This window comes from Citrus sinensis, chromosome 6 (assembly GCF_022201045.2).
Source record: "Citrus sinensis cultivar Valencia sweet orange chromosome 6, DVS_A1.0, whole genome shotgun sequence".
Classification (NCBI taxonomy): Eukaryota; Viridiplantae; Streptophyta; class Magnoliopsida; order Sapindales; family Rutaceae; genus Citrus; species Citrus sinensis.
This window is the reverse complement of record NC_068561.1, coordinates 14,845,275-14,867,771: the sequence shown is the minus strand read 5'-3', so window position 1 is coordinate 14,867,771 and position 22,497 is coordinate 14,845,275. Positions and strand designations below refer to the sequence as shown.

Genomic DNA, 22,497 nt, shown 5'->3' with positions numbered 1-22,497 from the left:
CAACCTATGACTAAATGTAACACCATGCCACTGGCAAAAGTGGATGGATTCATTCCATGAGCCTTAAGCCCCAAGAGGGTCATCGATGATCATGGACTTGAATTGAAGCAGGGCTAGTTGTCGATCGGTCTCATTCCTGGGAACTAGAGATTCAGGAACGAACAGTAGGCTAAGGCACAATACAAGGACAACGAGCACAGCAAGAAAAGTCCAAGTCCCTCTTATGCCGTATTGAATGGAATAGTTTTCATCTCTGGGTAGCTGGAATAGGATAGAGTAGGTTTGTCAAAAATTTGAGGTTCAAGATTTTATGTGTGTGTGTGTGTGTGTCAAAATTACTAGCGTTCTGCCATTTATATTCTCTCCTATCGCGAAGTGCAGGTCAGAACCTCTTAACTGGTACTCATAGACTTCAAAATTTTGGCCAGAAGCATGACTTTCTTCAAACTTGTGACTTCATGAAATTACCATTTTTATCAAGTGCACATGGTAATCAGTTTCAATTACTTGAAGGTAAAGGGAACAATTTTGTTCCACTTGTTCTCTGGCCGATAGCTTAGCCAAAAAGATATGTTCTTTGTAGATTGCCGTGCCGTGATTCAACTCTTCACAAAAAGTGATTGATGGGGAGGAACATGCAAGAAAATGACACCTGTTAACTCTCTGCCTCTCTGAGGCGAATCTAGCAAAAATAACCCCAAATAAATTCGCCTCCTTTTTTATCTAGGCGTTAGGCATCATATTTCTTGGTTTGCTAGCCAGCTATTGTGTTTCTTTGATACGTTCATACTTGTTGATTTATGGAGTACATTTGTTGAACTAAAAGGACTTAGCGGAATCTCTTAATTTGGAAATTTATTATTTATCAAAGATGGAAAGGTGCAAAATTCAGGACAATGATGACAATCTAAACAACACAATAGTAATACAGAATCTTCTCTTTTTGAAAGAGTGCTTATTAGAATGGTATACATAACAGTGAAGACCTTAAATTGCACTAAAATCCAGTGATAGAATATCCTCCATCAACACAAATAACCTGCCCGGTGACATATGAAGCAGCTGGGAAGCATAAGAATGCTACCACTGACGAAACCTCGTTAGGTTCTCTAGGACGGGGGATAGGAGTACGGAGTATCAAGCGATTTGCTTGTTCCAGGAACGTAGAATCTTTCTAAAAGAAAAGAAAATTAATAGTTAACATAAGCTATTAAGCACCATTTCTTCCAAATGCAAGAGATTTGCTTACTCAAAAGATATAAGCAATTGGCACTACCTAATTTGACATAATGGGGTGCCTTGGACTTTCAATCCTGTGAATTTTTTCTATATATGTATGCTCTATTAGCTGGAAATAAAGGATTATGTGTAACATGATTTCCATAGTAATTGTATGCTAAAACTTAGGAGCATAATACTTTAATGGGTGTTTTTAATTAGATGGATGGAATGAGGAAAATAGAACAAAAAGATATAGCAATCACAGAAAAGGGTGAAGGGAATGAGTTCATACTTCAAAGTTATCAAGGAGTGGAGTTCTAATCATCCATGGTGCAACTGAATTCACACGAATTTTGTCCTTTGCCCACTCGCATGCCAAGTTCTTTGTGAGTTCATTCATCGCCCCTGAAGTACAGAAGACTATTCAGTTAGTATCGAAAAGACTTTCTTGAAACTAGATTTTCGAAATATATATATATATATATATTGAACTGTACCTTTACTCGATGCATAGATGGAACACATAGGTAAAGCAATAACGCCTGCAACAGAGGATATAAATATGATGTTTCCATTTCCTGACGCTTTTAAGAGTGGGTGTGCAATTTGAGACAGATGATAAGCAGACTCGAAATTGGTGGTAATTATAGTTGAGAAATCCTCCATGGTAAATTCTGTGGCTTCCTTAGGAATGCTGATTCCAGCATTGTTAACCTGATACAATGATCATCAGTAATAGAGCAGTTCTTCAGTGTGGAGAAGCTAAATAGACTACAGAGTTGCAACCTTGTTGACTTAGAAAGTGAAGCAGTCCTTACAAAAATTATTTTATTTCCTAAACCATCTCATATTATATTCTCATATGAAGTCAGCTTCTTATTCCTTTGTCTATCTTAACTATCTAATTCACTGGTTTTGATCCTGATTCTTATCATTTTTTCTGCCATTTTATGTGGGACAAGGTCCAAAATATATGTAATTCCAATTATGATCGCTTTTGCTTTAGTATCAATTTAGTACTGGTATTTATCTAGAAAAAAAAATATTTACTATGGGAACAGGATACACCTTCACACCATATGATCTTACAGTTAAAAAAAAAAATGGTAGCATCATATATTCTGGATAAAATATCATTTTTCATCAATTGATGTCATGATTCTTGACAAATAAAGTTCTTTGTGAACATGGCAGCTGTAGAACTTACGAGGATGTTGAGCTTGCCATCAAACAGAGAAGAGACAGTCTCCATCAGCTTCTCCTGCTGAGCTCTAACTTTAAGGTCACATACAGAGCCACTTACTTTAAGCCCCATACTCTTCCATTCTTGAACTCTTTGATTGAGTTCGGCTTCGTTACGGGAACATGTATGAACTATTGCTCCAAATGCTGCTAGTTCTTTTACTATAGCATATCTGATCAATCAATTCATTAACAACATAAATAGTAACAAAAGGACATAGAATAATATTGAATTAGGAGAGGAAAATTGAAGCAAAGAAAAGAAAGCACAAACCCGATGCCTTTGGGAAATTTACGAAAATAACCATAAAACTTTTGCTATTTTCACAACTAACCCTCTCAATTTTTTTCTATCAATATTAGCCAAACACACGCTTTTCTCCCCAAATTACCCTTCTTTACAAACCAAAAGCAACTTTCTTTCTCCTCTTTCGTCAAACCAAAGCCAGCTTTCCACTCTTGAATCATCAACCAACGACGACGGCAAAAGGTAACGATAAAAATGAAATCCGATCATAATTTATCCGAATCCAACACTAATCGGCATCACATAGTGGTATGAATTATTTTCTGAACTTGCTCGAGAGTTTCAGTGAACTGCGAATCGTGGGTGAATTTGGCGACAGGCTGCCTGTCGCACAAAGCTTGGTGCGACAGGCGCCTGTCGCACCAAAACTTGAAAAATCTATTTGCAATTCATCACTTGTATTTTTGTTTCCACTCGGCAAATGGGGCCTTAACTCTCTAGTTTGGGATTTAATGTTTGAAGAAAATTTCGATTTATTGTTGCTGCAGCAACTATATATTGCCAGACTGCTAGCCAACTTAGAATTGCAGGCCATGGTCTGGTCTTCATCTTCATGCCTTCCGCAGGCATCCAAGGCGCTGCTGCATCTCAATATCTCGGCTTCCTAAATAGAACAAATGATGGTAATATGAACAACAATGTTTTTGGCATCGACAGGAAGATCACTGTAGAAATGAGGCCTAGCCTTGTCAGGAAGATCACTGCAGAACTGGTGCGACTGCACGGGCGCGCGCACACCCACTGTTGCCCAGCGATGGCTGCCAATGATGGGAGGTTCTTCGGTTTGGGAGAGATGGGAGAAAGAGAGATTGTTGGGGGAGAGATAAGAGAGGGATATTTTAGTCTCAAAGGTCTTTTTATGGCTAATGTTGATAGAAGTTTGTTTGGCGGGTTAAGATGGAAAAAGTCAAAATGTTTATGGTTATTGATGTAAATTTTCCGATGCCTTTAGTACCACCTGTGACAAGGGCTGTCATATCCTTGAGAGACCACCTTTGGCCTCTACAATCAGACATGATTTTTTTCGATCAATTGTATGCAAATGCAACTATTCCTCTCTTATAAAAAATACTTGATAAATGTAAATGCTTAGAGCAAGTAACGATAGCGGAAGTGGAAGATAATTGTACACGCCACTGACTTGACAATTATTAATATTATGATTTTTCTTTACCAACTGTTCGTTGAACCATTGGATTAATTTAATGGCTAAAATTTGACATTGGTAATTTACATGAACCATTGGATTAATGTAGTGGTTTACATTAGAAATTCTTTAAAAATATCAACATCCTCTTCTTCCATGTGCTTAAAATTTGAGCTAAAGTTTTTTTTTTTTTTCAATCTTCAAAAACTCTTTTTAAGTTAAAAAATAAAAATAAAAAATAAAAAAGTTTTTGAAATTAAAAAAAATATTTTTGGCCAATTAAAAAATTATACCAAATAAGAATGAAGTGAATGACTGTTTTTAAACATTATTTCATTTTATTTATTTTATTATAATGAAAATTACGAGTAAAAACATCACATAATAGTGTCGTTCATGGCAGTATCGTTCATTAATTTATATTTAAATTATCTCATTAATGATGATATTTTAAATGAAAATAATTAACACAATAATTACTGGTTAGTTACAAATTATTTAAAATATAAATTTAATACTCTAATTTTGTAAGCATATTTTTTGCACCTGTCAGAGTCCACAAAGTCAGAATCCACAAAGCGTGGTGATAAGAAAGCGGGAGCCACACGCAAAGCAAATTCAAGAGAGTGGGCCGTGTTTCTTTCTTTTGACAAAACTGAGAGAGTCGGACGAAGCATTTATTGCCTTGAAATTTGCGGGCTTGCGTCTTTTGTTTTGGTGCCGCTTTCGCTGAATGTTGAAGTCGATATTGTTGATTTATGAAGCCATTATTTGGCTATACAGTTCAAATTAAATAATCCAAATCACTAAGAATGTGGGGCTTGGCTGATGGAAAAATTATTGAAAACGTGATTGTAATTATTTTTTCCCTTAATAAAATTTTTTCAAATAGTTCTTTTAAAAACGGTCCTAGTTTTTTCTCTAAATTTAGAGTTTTTTATGTAATCTTGTATTGTGTGATTGATATTATTTATCATTCAATTTTTTTTTTATTATTTGGTTGACATAAGTCTTTGAAGATCTTTGGAAGGAACAGTGATTTTTCCAACACTAGCTCCATCCAGACAAGGTTTGAGCAACCGGATATATTAGCAGGATTTCCCATCATGTTTGAGTTGTTGTTAAGATTTAGTTCATCCAATCTCCGTAAACAACCAATTTCTGAAGGCATTTCATGGATGAAGCTCTTGTTTTGGGGATGTAGTTCTTTTAGAAAGCTCAAATTTCCAATGTAAGGTGATGCAGAACCTATGAGTTTAAAAGACCGAAAGTCCAAGACTCTGGTGGTGCCTACCACTACATGCAAGACCTTGCCAACGGCAAAAGTGGAGGGATTTATTCCATGAGCCTAAAACCCCAAGTCATCAATAATCATTGACTTGAAAAGAAGCAGAAGCGGGCTAGGCGGTCTGTCTCATTCCTGGCAGCTGTAGAAGCCCTTACACCAAGGACTTCAGGAACAGCCACCAGTAAGCAAAAGCAGAATACAGAGACAGCGTGCACAGCAAGAAAAGACCTAGACACTGTCATTACCCATATTGACTGACAAATTTTTATCTCTCAGTAACTGGTATGAGGTCTGGTTGGTTTGTCAAAAATTTGAGGTTGAAGATTATATGTTAACTTAACAGTGCCCCACCATTTATATTATTATCATTTCTCTCTCTTGCCGCAGAGCGGCGGATAGACCCTCTTAACTGGTGACCATAGACTTCAAATTTTGGCCATTTATTATTCGTAGACCTTTGATATTGGCAGGAGCATGATTTTATCCAAACTCATGACTTTATGAAATTTCTATTTTTAACAAGTCGATTCCACATGGTTATCAGCTTCAATTACTTGATTATAATTCATTAGGGAACAATTTTTTTGTACTTGTTCTATCACCGACAGCTTAACCAATAAGATAAATTCTTTATAGATTGCCATGCCGTGTTGTTGAACCTCGCAAAACCACCGGGGCTAGGAAGCCTAATCCAAAGTATCTGGCACTTCTGGATGTGAGCAATACTAATGACGTAGGGGCTAAAAGGCTTGGTTAAGTGTTGGATGCATAAAGGACCGAGTCTTGTGCTGGAAAATCTCTATATCTTGTTAGTAGCTTCAATAGTTGAGTTAAAATAGGAGTTAGCCGTTGTTTTGCTTCATTATTTAATAAGTTGTAAAACAAGTAGTTGGGGGTGGAAAAATAAGATTTGTCATTGTGGTTTACTCCAAACCCGAATTGGAGAACTCTGAAATAACAGAAGAATTATCAGATTTATTAATTCTTGTTGCTGAGATAAGAATCTTCTTCCATTCTAACTTGAGTTCTAACATATTTGGTATCAGAGTTAGACCCAAGTATCCGAAATGTGGTGGTGGAACAACTCATATATGTTGGACGAAAGGACCGGAGTTCGGCAGTGGTTTCGTCCAAGGGGGGGGATTGTTGAGTTGTGTCCCACATTGGCTAGTAAAAGAGAGATGCTTGGGTTTATAAGATGGTAGGTCACTCCACCTAAAAGACTAGTTTTTTGGGTTGGATACATAGAAATCTTATGCTAAATCCCTCCAACAAGTGGTATCAGAGTTAGACCTTAGTAGCCGGAATATGGTAGTGGAACAACTCAGGTGTGTCGGACGAAAGGACCAAAGTCCGACGGTGGTTTTGTCCGAGTGGGGGATTGTTGAGTTGTGTTCCACATTGGCTAGTCTTTTGGGTTGGATACCTATAAATCTTATGCTAAGTCCCTCCAACAAGTAGTATCAGAGCTAGATCCTAGTATCCGGAATGTGGTGGTGGAACAACTCAGGTATGTCGGACGAAAGGACCGGAGTTCGGCGGTGGTTTCGTCCGAGGGGGGGGATTGTTGAGTTGTGTCCCACATTGGCTAGTAAAGGGGAGATGCTTGGGTTTATAAGATGGTAGGTCACTCCACCTAAAATGCTAGTTTTTTGGGTTGGATACATAAAAATCTTATACTAAGTCCCCCCAACACGTGTTTTCAACACTTCACAATAAGTGATTGATGGGGAAGAAGGAGAAACAAAATGATGTATAGGAATAGCTAACTTGTGATGAAATGCATAAATGTTATAACTGTTGATGATCAAAGTGATGTAAGCAGGTATTAACTTTGGGGTGAATCTAGCCAAAACAACCCAAATAAATTCATCTCATTTTAATCTGAGCATCAGATATCATACTGTTGGATTTTAGTAGCTGATAGGTTCGTATTTCTTGTCGATTCATGGAGTACATTTCTTGATCTAAAAGGATTCAGAGGAGTCTTTTAAATTGGAAATTTATTATTTATCAAAGATGGAAGGTTGCAAAATTCAGGACAATTGACAATGTAAACAACTCAAAAGTAACACAGAATCTTCTTTATTTAAAAAGAGCTTATTAGAATGGCACACAAGACAGTGAAGACGTTCCAAAGATAATTTTCGCTGCCTGTGGCGCTAAAACCCAGTGATAGAGTATCCACCGTCAACACAAATAACCTGCCCGGTGACATATGAAGCAGCTGGGAAGCATAGGAATGCCACCACCGATGAAACCTCAGTAGGTTCTCCAGGTCGGGGGATAGGAGTACGGAGTATCATGCGATTTGCTTGTTCCAGAAACGTAGAATCTTTCTGAAAGAATAGAAAATTAATAGTTAATACAAGCTGTTAAGCACTATTTCTTCCAAATGCAAGAGATTTGCATACTCAGAAGATACAAGCAAGCGGCACTGCCGACTTTGACATAATGGGGTGCTTTGGAATTCTAGTCCTGTGAATTTTTTCTTTATATATTTATGCTTTATTGGTTGGAAATAAAGGATTATATTTGACATGATTTCCATAGTAATTGTATGCTAAAACTTAGGAGCATAATACTTTAATGGATCTTTTTAATTAGATATATGGAATGAGGAAAATATAACATAGATATATAGCAAATCTTAGAAAAGGGTGAAGGGAATGGGTATATACCAATACTTTATCAATGAGTGGGGTTCTAATGATCCATGGTGCAACTGAATTCACACGAATTTTGTCTTTTGCCCACTCGCATGCCAAGTTCTTTGTGAGTTGATTCATCGCCCCTGGAGTACAGAAGACTATTTAGCATTTAAAAGACTTCCTTGGAACTAGATATTAAAAGAAAATATTGGACTGTACCTTTACTCGATGCTGCTATGGAACACATTGGTATAGCAATAACGCCTGCAACAGAGGATATAAATATGATGTTTCCATTTCCTGATGATTTTAAGAGGGGGTGTGCAAGTTGAGACACATGATAAGCAGACTCAAAATTGGTAGTCATTACAGTTGAGAAATCCTCCTCGGTAAATTCTGTGGTTTCCTTAGGTATGAAGGTTCCAGCATTGTTAATCTGAGAAAATGATCTTCAGTAATAAAGCGTTCTTGAGTTTGAAGAAGCAAAAGACTCATTAGAGTTGCAACCTTATTACTCACATAAGCAGAGAGAAACTTTGAAATTGAAGCAGTTTTTGGAAAAATAATTTTACTTCCTAATCTATCTAATGTATACTCCCGTATGGTCCCCGGCTTTTAACAAAAAAATTTCTTCGTGAATATGGCAGCTGTGCAGAACTTACAAGGATGTTGAGCTTGCCATCAAATTGAGACGAGACAGTCTCCATCAGCTTCTCTCGCTGAGCTCTAATTTTCACGTCACATGCATTGCCACTCACTTGAAGCCCCTTACTCTTCCATTCTTGAATTCTTTGATTGAGCTCTGTTTCGTTACGGGAACATGTATGAACTATTGCTCCAAATGCTGCTAGTTCTTCTACTACGGCATATCTGATCAATCAGTTCATTAACAACTTATATTGTAACAAAAAAAAAAAAAAAAAAGAATAGAATTGGATTGATTCAGGAAAATTAAGGCGAAGAAGAGAAAGCACAAACCCGATCCCTTTGGTTCCACCTGTGACAAGGGCCGTCATACCCTTGAGAGACCATCTTTTCTCTCTAAAATCTGACATTTTTTTCCCCCTATTGGTTAGAAGGCCAAAAAGCAACCATTCCTATCTTATCTAAAATACCTGGATAGTTTTGGATTGCAAGTTATAATGGCGGAGGGTCTTGCTGTGTTACTGTTTTCTGCAACTAACAACCGCAATGAAATGACAACTTAATTTATATAAGCGCGCCACGTGTGATAAGGAAGGATCAGTAATGAGATGAGAACTTGTAATTTCCAACACACTTTATGCAACTTTTTTTTATAAACGAGTAACAGAAATATATTTTGTCAAATAAATAGTTTTTTGATGCCGTAATCTCATCGGTAATCTTGAGACTAGGTAGGCATGTGTCGGACTACAGAGAAATTAATTTTAAAATATATTTGATATTCCATGTTATCTCATGATGTAAAATCACGAACTAATAATTTTTTAATATGTGTCAATAATTTTTAGGAGAAACCTGTGGTGCAACTGTAGTACCGTGCTACAGTTGCATCCAGCCGTTAGATGCCAGTGAACCCCACTAATCCAATGCATCCAACGGCTGGATGTAACTGTGGCACGGTAACACAGTTGCACCGTAGCCTGATCCTAATTTTTAAATTTAAAAATTAATTTATTAAAAGTCAAACAATTCCCTCATTTTCTTTCTCTTTGCTCTGATTTCAAAAATTCCTCTTCCCTCTTCCAAATTCCACGAACAAGAAAAAAACCAAGAAACATTAATTTATTAGTAATTACAAAAATAATAAATTGAATAAAGTGTCCTTGCAAATCTTTGGTAATAATTTTTGACCTGGGAAGCAAACGAAGCATCAAAGAAAGATCAATTTTAGATTTGGAAAGTGAACTAAAACCATGGGATATTGTACTCCAAACATTTGTAAAGTGAATTGTTGATGCCGAAAAATGACCTCAACAGAAAAATTTATTTTGGTGCAAAAATAGTACGAATTGAACCTATGTAGCGAGTTGAATACGAATTTCTCAACCTGTCACTCATAGAAAACAGCAGGACTCGCCAGTGGGGTTCCGGTGAGAACCCTCTATTGCTAAAGTAAGATTTAGATAAAGAAATCATACATCCCAATGTAAATCATAGTGCTATCCAGCTATCATAGAAAAGGTCTAGAATCCACCAACAAAGTGTTGGCTCCACTGGCAATGGAGTCCCCTTAAGTGGCTTGACTGGGTTTGCTCCCTAGTTCGAGTCGCAGGGAAGTCGCTTTTATTAGGAGAACCTGTGCCTCTCGGTTCGAGCGGGGACTTCTAGTCTAGGTTGTGGTACGGACTTAAAGGTGCCTCTCACAGTTGGGGCTCTCCCTAAGATATCTCGTGGTCAAAAAAAAAAAAAAAAGGTCTAGAATCCCCCCTTCCTCCTCTTACTTTCACCTTATCTCTCTCCCAAATAGTTGGCCATCTGCTCCTTTTTATGTGGTAATAGAACCGTCAACTCCTTAATTTTAGGGTCAATATGCCACCACTACCAATTTAATTTAGGTAAAATGGGCTATCAACATGAATTTAGACCATTCACAATTTTTTTTTTAAATTTTTTGCCCACCACCTATTTGTTTTATGTACTGCGGAACCAATTAGGATATGGATGTTGAATTTTTTTTTTTTTGTAATTGTTTGATTCATTATTTCTTAATGGGAAAACATGGGTCACGATTATCTAAATTACTTGTGAATTCTGAAATTATTGTAAGTAAAATATGTATGTTTTATCCTTTGGTAAACATGCTCTTATGAGTGGAGCTCTATTTTGAATTATCAATTAATAATATTGTAGGAAAGGCATCTGAAAGAGAATCATTTATAAGGTGCGGCTGTGGTGCCCTTGAGACACCATACCTCCACTTTTTGTCTTTTGTTAATGGCAAATTACAGTTAGCTCCTTACTCTTTTTTTGATTTACAATTTCACTCCAATATAATGAAAAGTTATAGTTAGCTCGTTACTCTAACCCTTAAAATTACTCTTCAAAGTTCAAATACATTTTCATTTAAAATTTTTTATTCCTAAACTATCCTCATATAATGAATACATTTATGCGTTCAAATAGTCTTATCCTTTAATTTTAGTTTACCACCGACGAAACCCCATTAGGTTCTCCAGGATAGGGGATAGGAGTATGGAGTATCAAGCGATTTGCTTATTCCATAAACATAGAATCATTCTAAAAGAACAGAAAATTAATAGTTAACATAAGCTATTAAGCACCATTTCTTCCAAATGCAAAAGATTTGCTTACTCAGAAGATATAAGCAATTGGCACTACCTATTTTGACATAATGGGGTGTCTTGGACTCTCAATCCTGTGAATTTTTTCTATATATGTATGCTCTATTAGTTGGAAATAAAGGATTATATGTAACATGATTTCCATAGTAATTGTATGCTAAAACTTAGGAGCATCATACTTTAATGGGTGTTTTTAATTAGATAGATGGAATGGGGAAAATAGAACAAAAAGATATAGCAATCACAGAAAAGGGTGAAGGGAATGAGTATATACTACTAAGTTATCAATGAGTGGAGTTCTAATGATCCATGGTGCAACTGAATTCACACGAATTTTGTCCTTTGCCCACTCGCATGCCAAGTTCTTTGTGAGTTCATTCATCGCCCCTGAAGTACAGAAGACTATTCAGTCAGTATCTAAAAGACTTTCTTGAAACTAGATTTTAGAAAAATATATATATTGAACTGTACCTTTACTCGATGCATAGATGGAACACATAGGTAAAGCAATAACGCCTGCAACAGAGGATATAAATATGATGTTTCCATTTCCTGACGCTTTTAAGAGTGGGTGTGCAAGTTGAGACAGATGATAAGCAGACTCGAAATTGGTGGTCATTATAGTTGAGAAATCCTCCATGGTAAATTCTGTGGCTTCCTTAGGAATGCTGGTTCCAGCATTGTTAACCTGATACAATGATCATCAGTAATAGAGCAGTTCTTCAGTGTGGAGAAGCTAAATAGACTACAGAGTTGCAACCTTGTTGACTTAGAAAGTGAAGCAGTCCTTACAAAAATTATTTTATTTCCTAAACCATCTCATATGATATTCTCATATGAAGTCAGCTTCTTATTCCTTTGTCTATCTTAACTATCTAATTCACTGGTTTTGATCCTGATTCTTGTCATTTTTTCTGCCATTTTATGTGGGACAAGGTCCAAAATATATGTAATTCCAATTATGATTGCTGTTGCTTTAGTATCAATTTAGTACTAGTATTTATCTAGAAAAAAAAAATTTACTATGGGAACAGGATACACCTTCACACCATGTGATCTTACAGTTAAAAAAAAAATGGTAGCATCATATATTCTGGATAAAATATCATTTTTCATCAATCGATGTCATGATTCTTGACAAATAAAGTTCTTTGCGAACATGGCAGCTGTAGAACTTACTAGGATGTTGAGCTTGCCATCAAACAGAGAAGAGACAGTCTCCATCAGCTTCTCCTGCTGAGCTCTAACTTTAAGGACACATACAGGGCCACTTACTTTAAGCCCCATACTCTTCCATTCTTGAACTCTTTGATTGAGTTCGGCTTCGTTACGGGAACATGTATGAACCATTGCTCCAAATGCTGCCAGTTCTTTTACTAGAGCATAGCTGATCAATCAATTCATTAACAACATAAATAGTAACAAAAAAACATAGAATAATATTGAATTAGGAGAGGAAAATTGAAGCAAAGAAGAGAAAGCACAAACCCGATGCCCCTTTGGTACCACCTGTGACAAGGGCTGTCATTGAGAGACCACCTTTGGTCTCTACAATCGGACATGTTTTTTTCCGATCTATTATATGCAAATGCATCTATTCCTCTCTTATAAAAAATACTTGATAAATGTAAATGCTAGATCAAGTAATGATAGTGAAAGTGGAAGATAATTGTACACTCCACTAACTTGACTATCATTAATTTATTATTTTTCTTTACCGACTGTTCGTTGAACCATTGGATTAATGTAATGGCTAAAATTTGACATTGGTGATTTACATGAACTATTGGATTAATGTGGTGGTTTACATTAGAAATTCTTTAGAAATGATCAATAACCTCTTTTCACAAGTGTTTAAAATTTGAGCTTTCTAGTAAAGTTTTTTTTTTCAATCTTCAAAAACTCTTTTCAAGTTAAAAGATAAAAATAATAGTTAAAAATTAATAAAAAAAGGTTTTTGATATTAAAAAATATTTTTGGTCAGTTTAAAAAGTTATACCAAATAAGAATGAAGTGAATAGTGGTGTTTTAAAGCATTATTTACTTTTATTTTTCTAACTGTAATGAAAGTTACGAGTAAAACAATAGTATTGTTCATGGTAGTATCGTTCATTAATTTATGTTTTAAATTATCTCATTAATGATGCTATTTAAAATTAAAATAATTAACACATAATAATTACTGGTTAGTTAAAAATTATTTAAAATATAAATTTAATACTCTAATTTTGTAAGCATATTTTTTGCACCTGTCAGAGTCCACAGAGTCAGAATCCACAGCGTGGCGACAAGAAAGTAGGAACCACACTCAAAGCAAATTCAAGAGTGGGCCGTGTTTCTTTCTTTTGACAGAGTGGGACAAAGCATTTATTGCCTTGAAATTTGCTGGCTTGTGTCTTTTGTTTTGGCGCCCCTTTCGCTGAATGTTGAAGTCGAAATTGTTGATTTATGAAGCCATTTTTTGGCTGTGCAAGGAGGGCTCTCTTCAGAGCTCAGTATCGCAATTGAGAACATTCATTTCGTGAATGCCAGAGAAGTATTCGGGACTTTTAATATAGAGAAAAATATTCTTAAGCATGTTGTTATTTTATAAAAGCGTTTGCTTCTCAATATGGCTATTTTAGGTTCGTAATGTACTGTGTAACTAATTAGAGTTAGAATTTGAAGATCTGTTTCAATTTTATTATCACAAAACTCAACTTACAATAATGAGCTTAGCTCAGTATTTATAGTAGAATCTAATGCTTGTTAATCACGCCAATTATAGCTAAGCAATCTAACTAACAAAATAACAAATACACAATTAACAATAGCTGATTTTCTAACTAATTCCAGCCACATCCAACTGCATGGGAATCTCTTCATAACAGTTTTGCCACCTGGAATTCTCTAGCTTTTCACGTGCACCTTTCACTCTCACTCCTAGGCTAGCTACTGGATTTACAGCTGGCTTGATTCCAGCTGGCACTCCAACGTGTGTTGCATGAAGTTCAGCTTCATCAGCTAGTTCAACACCCCTTCTCAAACTTAAGTCTTTTGGGAAGACTTTAAGTTTGCTTCTGAAGAAGCTGAACTTGGGATAAGTAAGAGATTTAGTTAATATGTCAGCAACTTGATCATTTGTAGATACAAATGCAATTTCAACTTCTTTTCTTTTAACTTTGTCTCTCACAAAGTGAATGTCTATTTCTATGTGTTTTGTCTTAGAATGCATTACTGGATTTGTAGCTATAGCAGCATCACTTGTGCTATCACTTAGCAGTAATGGAGTGTTCTGAAGCCTGACATCCAATTCTATAAGAATAGAGCAGATCCAAGTTAGTTCTGAACAAGCCAATGCCATAGCTCTGTATTCTGATTCTGCTGATGATTTTGAAATTATACTCTGCTTCTTTGAACTCCAGCTGATTAAGTTTTCACCTAAGTATACACAATAGCCACTAGTTGATCTTCTATCATCAATATCACTTCCCCAGTCTGCATCAGTATATATCACAAGGTCTACAAAATCAGATCTCCTGAAAGTCAAACTATAATCTATTGTTTCCTTGAGATATCTCAGTACTCGTTTGCAAGCAATCCAGTGAGGCTGTAAAGGATTAGACATGAAGTGGCTTAACTTATTTATAGCGTATGCTATTTCAGGCCTTGTTAAGACTGCATATTGTAATCCTCCAATAGCTTTCCTGTATTGAGTTGCATCAGTAATGATTTCACCCATGTTTTTGCTCAATTTCTCTGTTGTGGCCAGAGGAGTATCAGTTCCCTTGAAGTCTCTCAAATCAAACTTGGCAAGTAGATCTTTTACATACTTTGACTGGGATAATACCAAAGTTTCATCATTTTTAATAACTTCAATACCAAGAAAGAAATTAAGATTTCCCAAATCTTTAAAAGCAAAAGTACTGTTGAGATTACTGATGAGTTGTTCTATTTCAGCATTGTTATTTCCAATCACTATTATATCATCTACATAAATCAACAACAAGATCATATCATTTCCACTTCTCTTAAAGAATAAGGATGTGTCTGACCTGGTTCTGGTAAACTGCCAAGACTCCAAAACTGATATAAGTTTATCAAACCAAGCACTTGGTGCTTGCTTCAATCCATAGAGGGCCTTTTTTAGCTTACACACATAGTTTGGATGTTCTGAATTCTCAAACCCTTATGGCTGAGGCATGTACACAGTTTCACTGAGTTCTCCATTGAGAAGTGCATTATTGATATCTACTTGTCTCAGCTTCCAGTTGTTTATAACAGCAAGGCTTAGTACAATCCTTATAATTGCTACTTTAACCACTGGACTGAAAGTTTCTTGATAATCAATCCCTTCTGTTTGTAAAAACCCCTTAGCTACCAAACGAGCTTTGTATTTGTTGCTTGATCCATCTGAGTTCTGTTTGACTCGATAAATCCATTTGTTCCCAACCAGTTTCATATTCTTTTCTGGAGGAATTAAACACCAAGTCTGATTTCTCATTAAGGCATTGAACTCTTCCTGCATTGCTTGTTTCCACTTGTGGTTATTCAAAGCATCATCTACACTTGAAGGTGTGTCAAGGGACAGAGATTTTTCAGTGTTAAAGTTTTGGGTTTAAAAATGCCATTTTTAGCTCTAGTTGTCATAGGATGTGAAGGTCTAGGTTGATATGTAGGCTGAGATGTTTCTGGAATTTTGTTGTTTGGTTCAGAAGGAAAAGATGTTTGAGGAGATTCATGTGTACTGTTTTCATTATCATGCATTGAATTTGTTTGATAAAAAATGTTGTCAGGATTTTGTTCATTATAAGGATTATCTGAGCTAGTTGTGTCATCCAATGAATTTGTACTTGCTGCTGTTGCCTCATGATTTTGAGTTTCTGAAGGAAATGATATTGAAAGAAACTTACTAAGTGGGTTTACAGATTCTAATGCATGAGTGGACTTAGGGACCATGAACTTTGAATCATTTTTTAAGGGAAAAGAATTCTCATTGAAATTAACATGAGCAGCAATATAAATTCTGTCATTTGAATTCATACACAGATAACCCTTGTGCTGTTTACTGACACCTAAGTTAACACATTTTGAGGTATGAAAATCAAGCTTATGACTGTTGTATGGTCTTAAGAAAGGGTAACATTCACAACCAAAGATTTTGATTTGTGAGTAACTTGGTTTCTTGGAATAAAGGGCTTCAAAAGGTGTTTTGTGATTCAATGTAGGTGTACTGATTCGGTTGATAAGATAGGTAGCATTGTAGAATGGTTCCCACCAAAACTTAAGAGGTATATCAGCTTAAGCAAGAAGTGTGAGTCCAGTTTCAACAAGATGTCTGTGTTTCCTCTCAGTTTTCCCATTTTGGTGATGTGTATAAGGGCATGAATATCTTATATCTATCCATTCACTTCTGAGATAAGGTTCAAAGTCTTTGTATTCTCCCCCCATATCACACTGAATTGTTTTGATTTTCAGCTCTAAGCTTTTCTCAATTTGATTTTTAAAAACAATGAAGGCTGACAGTGCTTGAGACTTGTTGGTTAACCCATAAATCCAGGTGTAGTTTGTTTTGTCATCAATGAAAGCAATGTAATATTTGAACCCCTAGTTTGAGATGGTTGGTGCTGGACCCCAAAGATCACTGTGTATGATCTCAAGGGCAGTAGAAGATTTTGACTCATTACCTTTAAAAGATAATCTATGCATTTTTCCATATTGACAAGCTTTGTAAAAGGACAACTTAGACATTTTATTTCCAAATGAGATATTACAAGCTGACATGGTTTTTCTAAGATCAGAAGAATTTGGAAGACCTAATCTCATGTGCCAAAGATCAAGAGTTTTGTTAATTCTTTTGTCTTTACAGCTTGTACAGAGTTCTTTAGAAACAACTGATATCATAGACTCTGGTTTATTTATTTTACAAACTGAAAACAAACTAGAATATGAAACAGAAGACAACAGAATATACTTGACTTGAGAGTGATTTAGAGGTAAGTTCAGCAGCTTGTACAGTCCATCTTTAGCCACACCTTTCATGAGAACAATCCCCATTCTCTTGTCCTTAACAACACAAAATGTTTTGTTAAACTCAATGCATATATTGTTGTCATTCAAAAGTTTTGATATGCTGATAAGATTTTTGGTTATTTGAGGTACATAGAGAATGTGGTTTAGTTTAATGTGTTTCTGAATATCAGGTTCAAGTGTGCCAAGCAATGTATAACCAACAGAAATAATTTCAAGCTTAGAACCATTACCTACTGCAAGCTGATGATTACCTTTGTATTCAGAACTTATGCTTAAGTTGTTGAGATCATTAGTAACATGATTTGTTGCACCATTGGCAAGATACCAGCCTCTACTTTTAGCTTCTGCACCTTCAGCCACATAAGCACTTCTTTTGTTTCCTGCAAAATTAGGCACATAGTTTTTCTTAAACCTATACCAGCAGGTTACAGCAGTGTGATTCTTCTTGGAGCAGATTTGACATGGTCCTTTAGGTATTTCTTCATCAGCTGGAGCTTTCCCTTTCATCTTCTCTTGAGTTGGATTAAAGTTTCCACCACCAGAATTAATTCCATATTGCCTTCCACTCTGATTAGTAGGATTTCCAGAATTGTTGAAACTTGATTGCCAATTCCTCCTCTGGTTTCCTCTGTAGTAAGTAATGTTTGCTTGATAATCTAAACCACTAACAGAGTTCTGATGTTCAATTCTATTTTCTTGGCTCAACAACATACCATACACCTCTGATGGAGTTATGCTTTCTGACTTAGCATTGATTGTAGCAACAATTGAGTCATACTCAGGTCCAAGACCAGCAAGTAGACACAATACAAAGTCATCATTGCTCATATGATTACCAGCAGCTCTAAGAGCATCTAAATTCATCTTTATCTCAGTATAATACTTATGAACATTCAAGGATCCTTTTCTAGTTGTCTGGAGTTGAGTTCTTAAGTGAAGAACTCTTGATCTAGACCTAGCACCAAACTGTCCAGCAAGTGTTTGTCATACCTCTAAAGATGAGCTTGCTCCAACAACAGCGCTTAACACTTCTTCACTTAGAGTTGAAAGCAGCCAGCTCATGAGTTGTTGATCAACTTTTCTCCAGATCTGGAATTGTGGATTTACCACGGTGATCACAGTTTGATCATTACCAACATTGACAATCATTCGACTTGGAGGATTCTTAGTGTTGTCAATTAGATCTTCCAGCTCATTTGCATTGATTGTGGCAATTACTTGAGATCGCCATAGCAGATAATTGTTGTTTGTGAGTTTGATCGGAGTGTTGAAGATAAAAAAGTTAATCGATGGATTGTTAATTGAGTTTGTGATCGGATTTGCATTTGAGCTCGAAGCTCGAGTGCTTGTGGCTTGAAAATCATTGCTAGCCATTGAAACAACAAAGCTCTGATACCAAGTTAGAATTTGAAGATCTGTTTCAATTTTATTATCACAAAACTCAATTTACAATAATGAGCTTAGCTCAGTATTTATAGTAGAATCTAATGCTTGCTAATCACGCCAATTATAGCTAAGCAATCTAACTAACAAAATAACAAATACACAATTAACAATAACTGATTTTCTAACTAATTCCAGCCACATCCAACTGCATGGGAATCTTTTCATAATAGTTTTGCCACCTGGAATTCTATAGCTTCTCACGTGCACCTTTCAATCTCACTCATAGGCTAGCTACTGGATTTATAGCTGGTTTGATTCTAGCTGGCACTCCAACGTGTATTGCATGAAGTTCAGCTTCATCAGCTAATTCAATAGTTAGGACATTGATGTTGAATTTTTTTTTTGGTAATTGTTTGATTCACTATTTTTAATGGGAAAACATGTGTCACGATTATCTAAACTACTTGTGAATTCTGAAATTATTGTAAGTAAAATATGTATGTTTTATCTTTTGGTAAACATGCTCTCATGAGTGGAACTCTATTTTGAAATTTCAATTAATAATATTGTAAGGAAGGCATTCGAAAAAATAACAAAAAGTAAGGGTATGGTGTCATAGGGGCACCATAGCTGGACCCTCGTTTATAATCAAGTTTATTGAAAAAATAAACAAAGGTTCAATATTTGAAAAGATCATAAAATAGTTTTTCATTGCTGCTCAAAATTAATCCACATGTATCAAAATTTCATTTTATTCATTAAATAACAAAATGCAGAAGGCAAGCACTAGTGCTAAAAATAAACTAAAAATTAAAAACTCACAATCTTCTTGGTTACATAGAATTTAAACAACAATATTTTTTGAATAAATTTGAGAAGCTGAAAAAAAAAGTGTCTAAGAACAAACATAATTCTTAAGTGAACAAAGATTCTTGTACCAAGAGCAACATTATAAATTTAACCACTCCAATGTGTAAATCCACATATTGCTATATTCGGTAAATGCCTTGGCAACCTACACATGCAAAAAGAGGGAAAAGAATCAGTGCAATGTTAAAAAAGTAAAAATATTAACCAATGAATATAAACAATAGTAATATGCTAACTGAAGACATAGACCACATACCATTGTGTTTAAAAAAAAATGATGTTATATAACATTCAATTTTCTTGGTGTTCAAATTGATCCACACCATAGTTGTTTTAATCCTACATTGTATGTTTGTATATTAGACAACATATAGATAGTTATTTAAATAATCAATTCAAAAGGCGAAAAAAAAAATGACTTAAGTGAGGCCACTGTCCATATACAACTGTTGGCAAATATGAAGATGGACCACGCTATATAGATAAATATGCTCTATTTTAGAGATTAAGTGTGTATAATGATTTTCAAGTATTGCCTAGTTTAAATGAGGCGCTCGATCAATTCCTTGAAGGAGGCTAGTAAAACTTAAAGTTATGAATCGATGGATTTAATGCTGAAAATTGTTGCTTGGTTGTTGGATGTGATGAACCACTAGTAGATACATTTTTCTATTGTCCTGCATAAGAGATGATACTTATTCAAACAAATGAAGTTTATATAAAGAGCAATTAGTCATAGACCTCTTTATGCAAAAAAAAAAAAAAGAAAAAGAAATAAAGAAAGTAAATTTCTACCTTTTGTAGTTTTCCTTTTTTGCTTCTCCAAATTAGTTTTTATTCTAGCATCTGCCAATCCTTTAGTCTTTACTTTTGCTGGACTCAAAGCCAATTTCTCATGAATGAACAACATCATGATTGGAACGATCATCTGTTTTCTTTGAATTCTCAAATATACTCATTATTTTCATATCACCCTCCAAAAGCTTCATTGTATGGGCTAACGGTTTTTTTAACAATCATTGTTCAAGAAAACACTCAATGACACTATACTATAAATTACAGTTCCTGCATGCATTAGTTCACTAAAGCGTAATAATTGCCCATACTTGGTATTGTTACGTGATAAGTTAGCAGTACCATTTCCCATTATAAGTCCTTTCTTTGCTTCTTTAGTCCACCTCTTTAATAAGTAACACTCTAGTAGGTTCGTGAAATTATGTAAATAAAAAACTTTTAGAGCATGACAACACAATATCCTCATCGAGTGAAATAACTTAAATAAGCATGAAATATCCATAGTGGTTGAATTATAATCAATAATAAATACTCTTTGTTGCCCTTCTTCATTTGCTTTATATACATAAACCTCATCGTTTTTACAAATTTCTTCCATCCTCACAGCCATGCAACCCATAGACTCTTTTTCAAATATATCAAACATCTTATTTGTGTAAGTTTGTACTGTTGGCTTAAAATTTCACTTTTTATTATGAGATGAAAAATGCCATGCTTGTAACTATATTCATGTAACTATATTCATCTTGCAACTCCTCTAATCATATCTCGTTTGCTTTATTGTCATAATGCTCAGCAACTATAATGAGCTCCATTGTTTTTGTTGAAATTTGATGAAAAACATTATTTGTACTCTCACGACTTCATATTTGTAGAAAATGTACACAAACTAAAAGCTGGACACCACTTCTCTTTAAGAGAATACAACTTTTTGAGCCATGAATGCGCTTCTAATTTGAACTTTTTAATCATCTCAACCCAAGAAGCTTTAAATTCTGTTGCATTGCTACACCCATAAAAGCACTTCTTGTAATATTGCTTGAACTAAGGTCTTGTATAATAAGTAGCAAGCTGTTGTGTGGCATTTTTAGCAAAATGCCAAATACACAATCGCTGACATGCTATTTCATTTGCATTTGACATTGCTTTATCCTTATCTGTAAAAATGCATTTTGGTTGTTTGTTTTCCATTGCCTCCAGAAATGTCTCAAACAACCCAATAAATGACTCTGTGGTCTCATCATACAAAAAGGCATAACAAAACAATACATTCTTTGAATGGTGATTAACACCCGCAAATGGAGCACATATTAAATTATATTTGTTAGTGGAAAATGTAGTATAAAAACAAATAGCATCAACAAATCAATCATAATCTAACTTTGATCTATTGTCTCTCAAAAAAATTCGTCATGCAATTATATTGATCAACTTGTATTGAATAAACAAAGCAAGGATCCTCACATTGTCTTCGTTTAAATAATTGAGCAAAGCTTGATTTGTTTCAATCATCTTATCCTTGTTTTTTTGTTCTTTAAGAAGTTGAGATTCTTAGCCCCACCAACTTCATTTGCTAAATTGGAGCATGACTTCGACGCTCTTATCCCACATTACCCATAGAATAGACCTTATTACAGCCCCATGAGCACTAGGTATTTTTCAGCTAGATTTTAGAAATTGCCTTTCTTCAGGTTTGCAAGTTCATGGTTATGATATGAGAATATATGAGGAATTATCCACTCTTCATCATTGACAGTAGATCGAATCATAGCTTTACAATCTATTCTTGTTTCCAAGTGATTAACCTTCTTCGCCTTATATGAGTTTTCATCTAATTGAAATCCTTGTTTCGAACAAATTAATAAATTCACATTGCTGAATTTTATTTGATGTATCTCTTTGAATGTTCCATCTGCGGATACTAAAGTCTTTTCTCAAAGCATAATTATTGTATAAATTATATGCTTCTTCGTCAGAATTAACTTTCATCCCCACTTTAATGAGTTCTTCCTGCTCTTTATCACTTGAATGATCCAATGATATTATTGACCTGGTCATTAGAAACTAATACACCCATATTATTATTACGAATAACGTAATTAATTTGAAAAAAAAGATTAGAGAACCATGCATAGTCTAATTAATTTTGTATTAAGGGAAAACAAAAAATAAGTTAACAATAACCTGATGAATGGCAAAATAAATTGAGGGATAGAGAGAAAATAATGGAGGAGTTTGCAGGGAAGTTGAGAAGCTTTTCAAATCAGATGTTCTGATATTTCTAATTAAGC

The 22,497-nt window shown here is 35.1% G+C and overlaps 1 protein-coding gene across 7 annotated transcripts in view; it reads right to left on the bottom strand.

Moving 5' to 3' along the window:
- Nucleotides 1–838: 838 nt before the first annotated feature.
- The window catches only part of LOC102612070 (tropinone reductase homolog), a 48,213-nt gene continuing 26,554 nt past the window's right edge, over nt 839–22,497 (bottom strand). Inside the window, exons 1-5 of one of the 7 annotated variants that reach the window (XM_025093591.2) lie at nt 12,632–12,734; nt 12,323–12,530; nt 11,615–11,831; nt 11,418–11,530; nt 839–1,174 (exon numbers count right to left, since the gene is read on the bottom strand). In XM_025093591.2, coding sequence (XP_024949359.2) covers nt 998–1,174; nt 11,418–11,530; nt 11,615–11,831; nt 12,323–12,530; nt 12,632–12,705 — 789 coding nt within the window. In that variant the 5' untranslated portion in view covers nt 12,706–12,734 and the 3' untranslated portion in view covers nt 839–997. Of the gene's footprint in view, nt 1,175–1,513; nt 1,627–1,718; nt 1,936–2,428; nt 2,638–3,710; nt 3,869–7,191; nt 7,545–7,886; nt 8,000–8,075; nt 8,293–8,518; nt 8,727–8,834; nt 9,044–11,417; nt 11,531–11,614; nt 11,832–12,322; nt 12,531–12,631; nt 12,735–22,497 lie in introns of those variants that run through there. The other 6 variants (XM_052443357.1, XM_006493504.4, XM_052443358.1 and 3 more) reach the window with 6 other exon arrangements.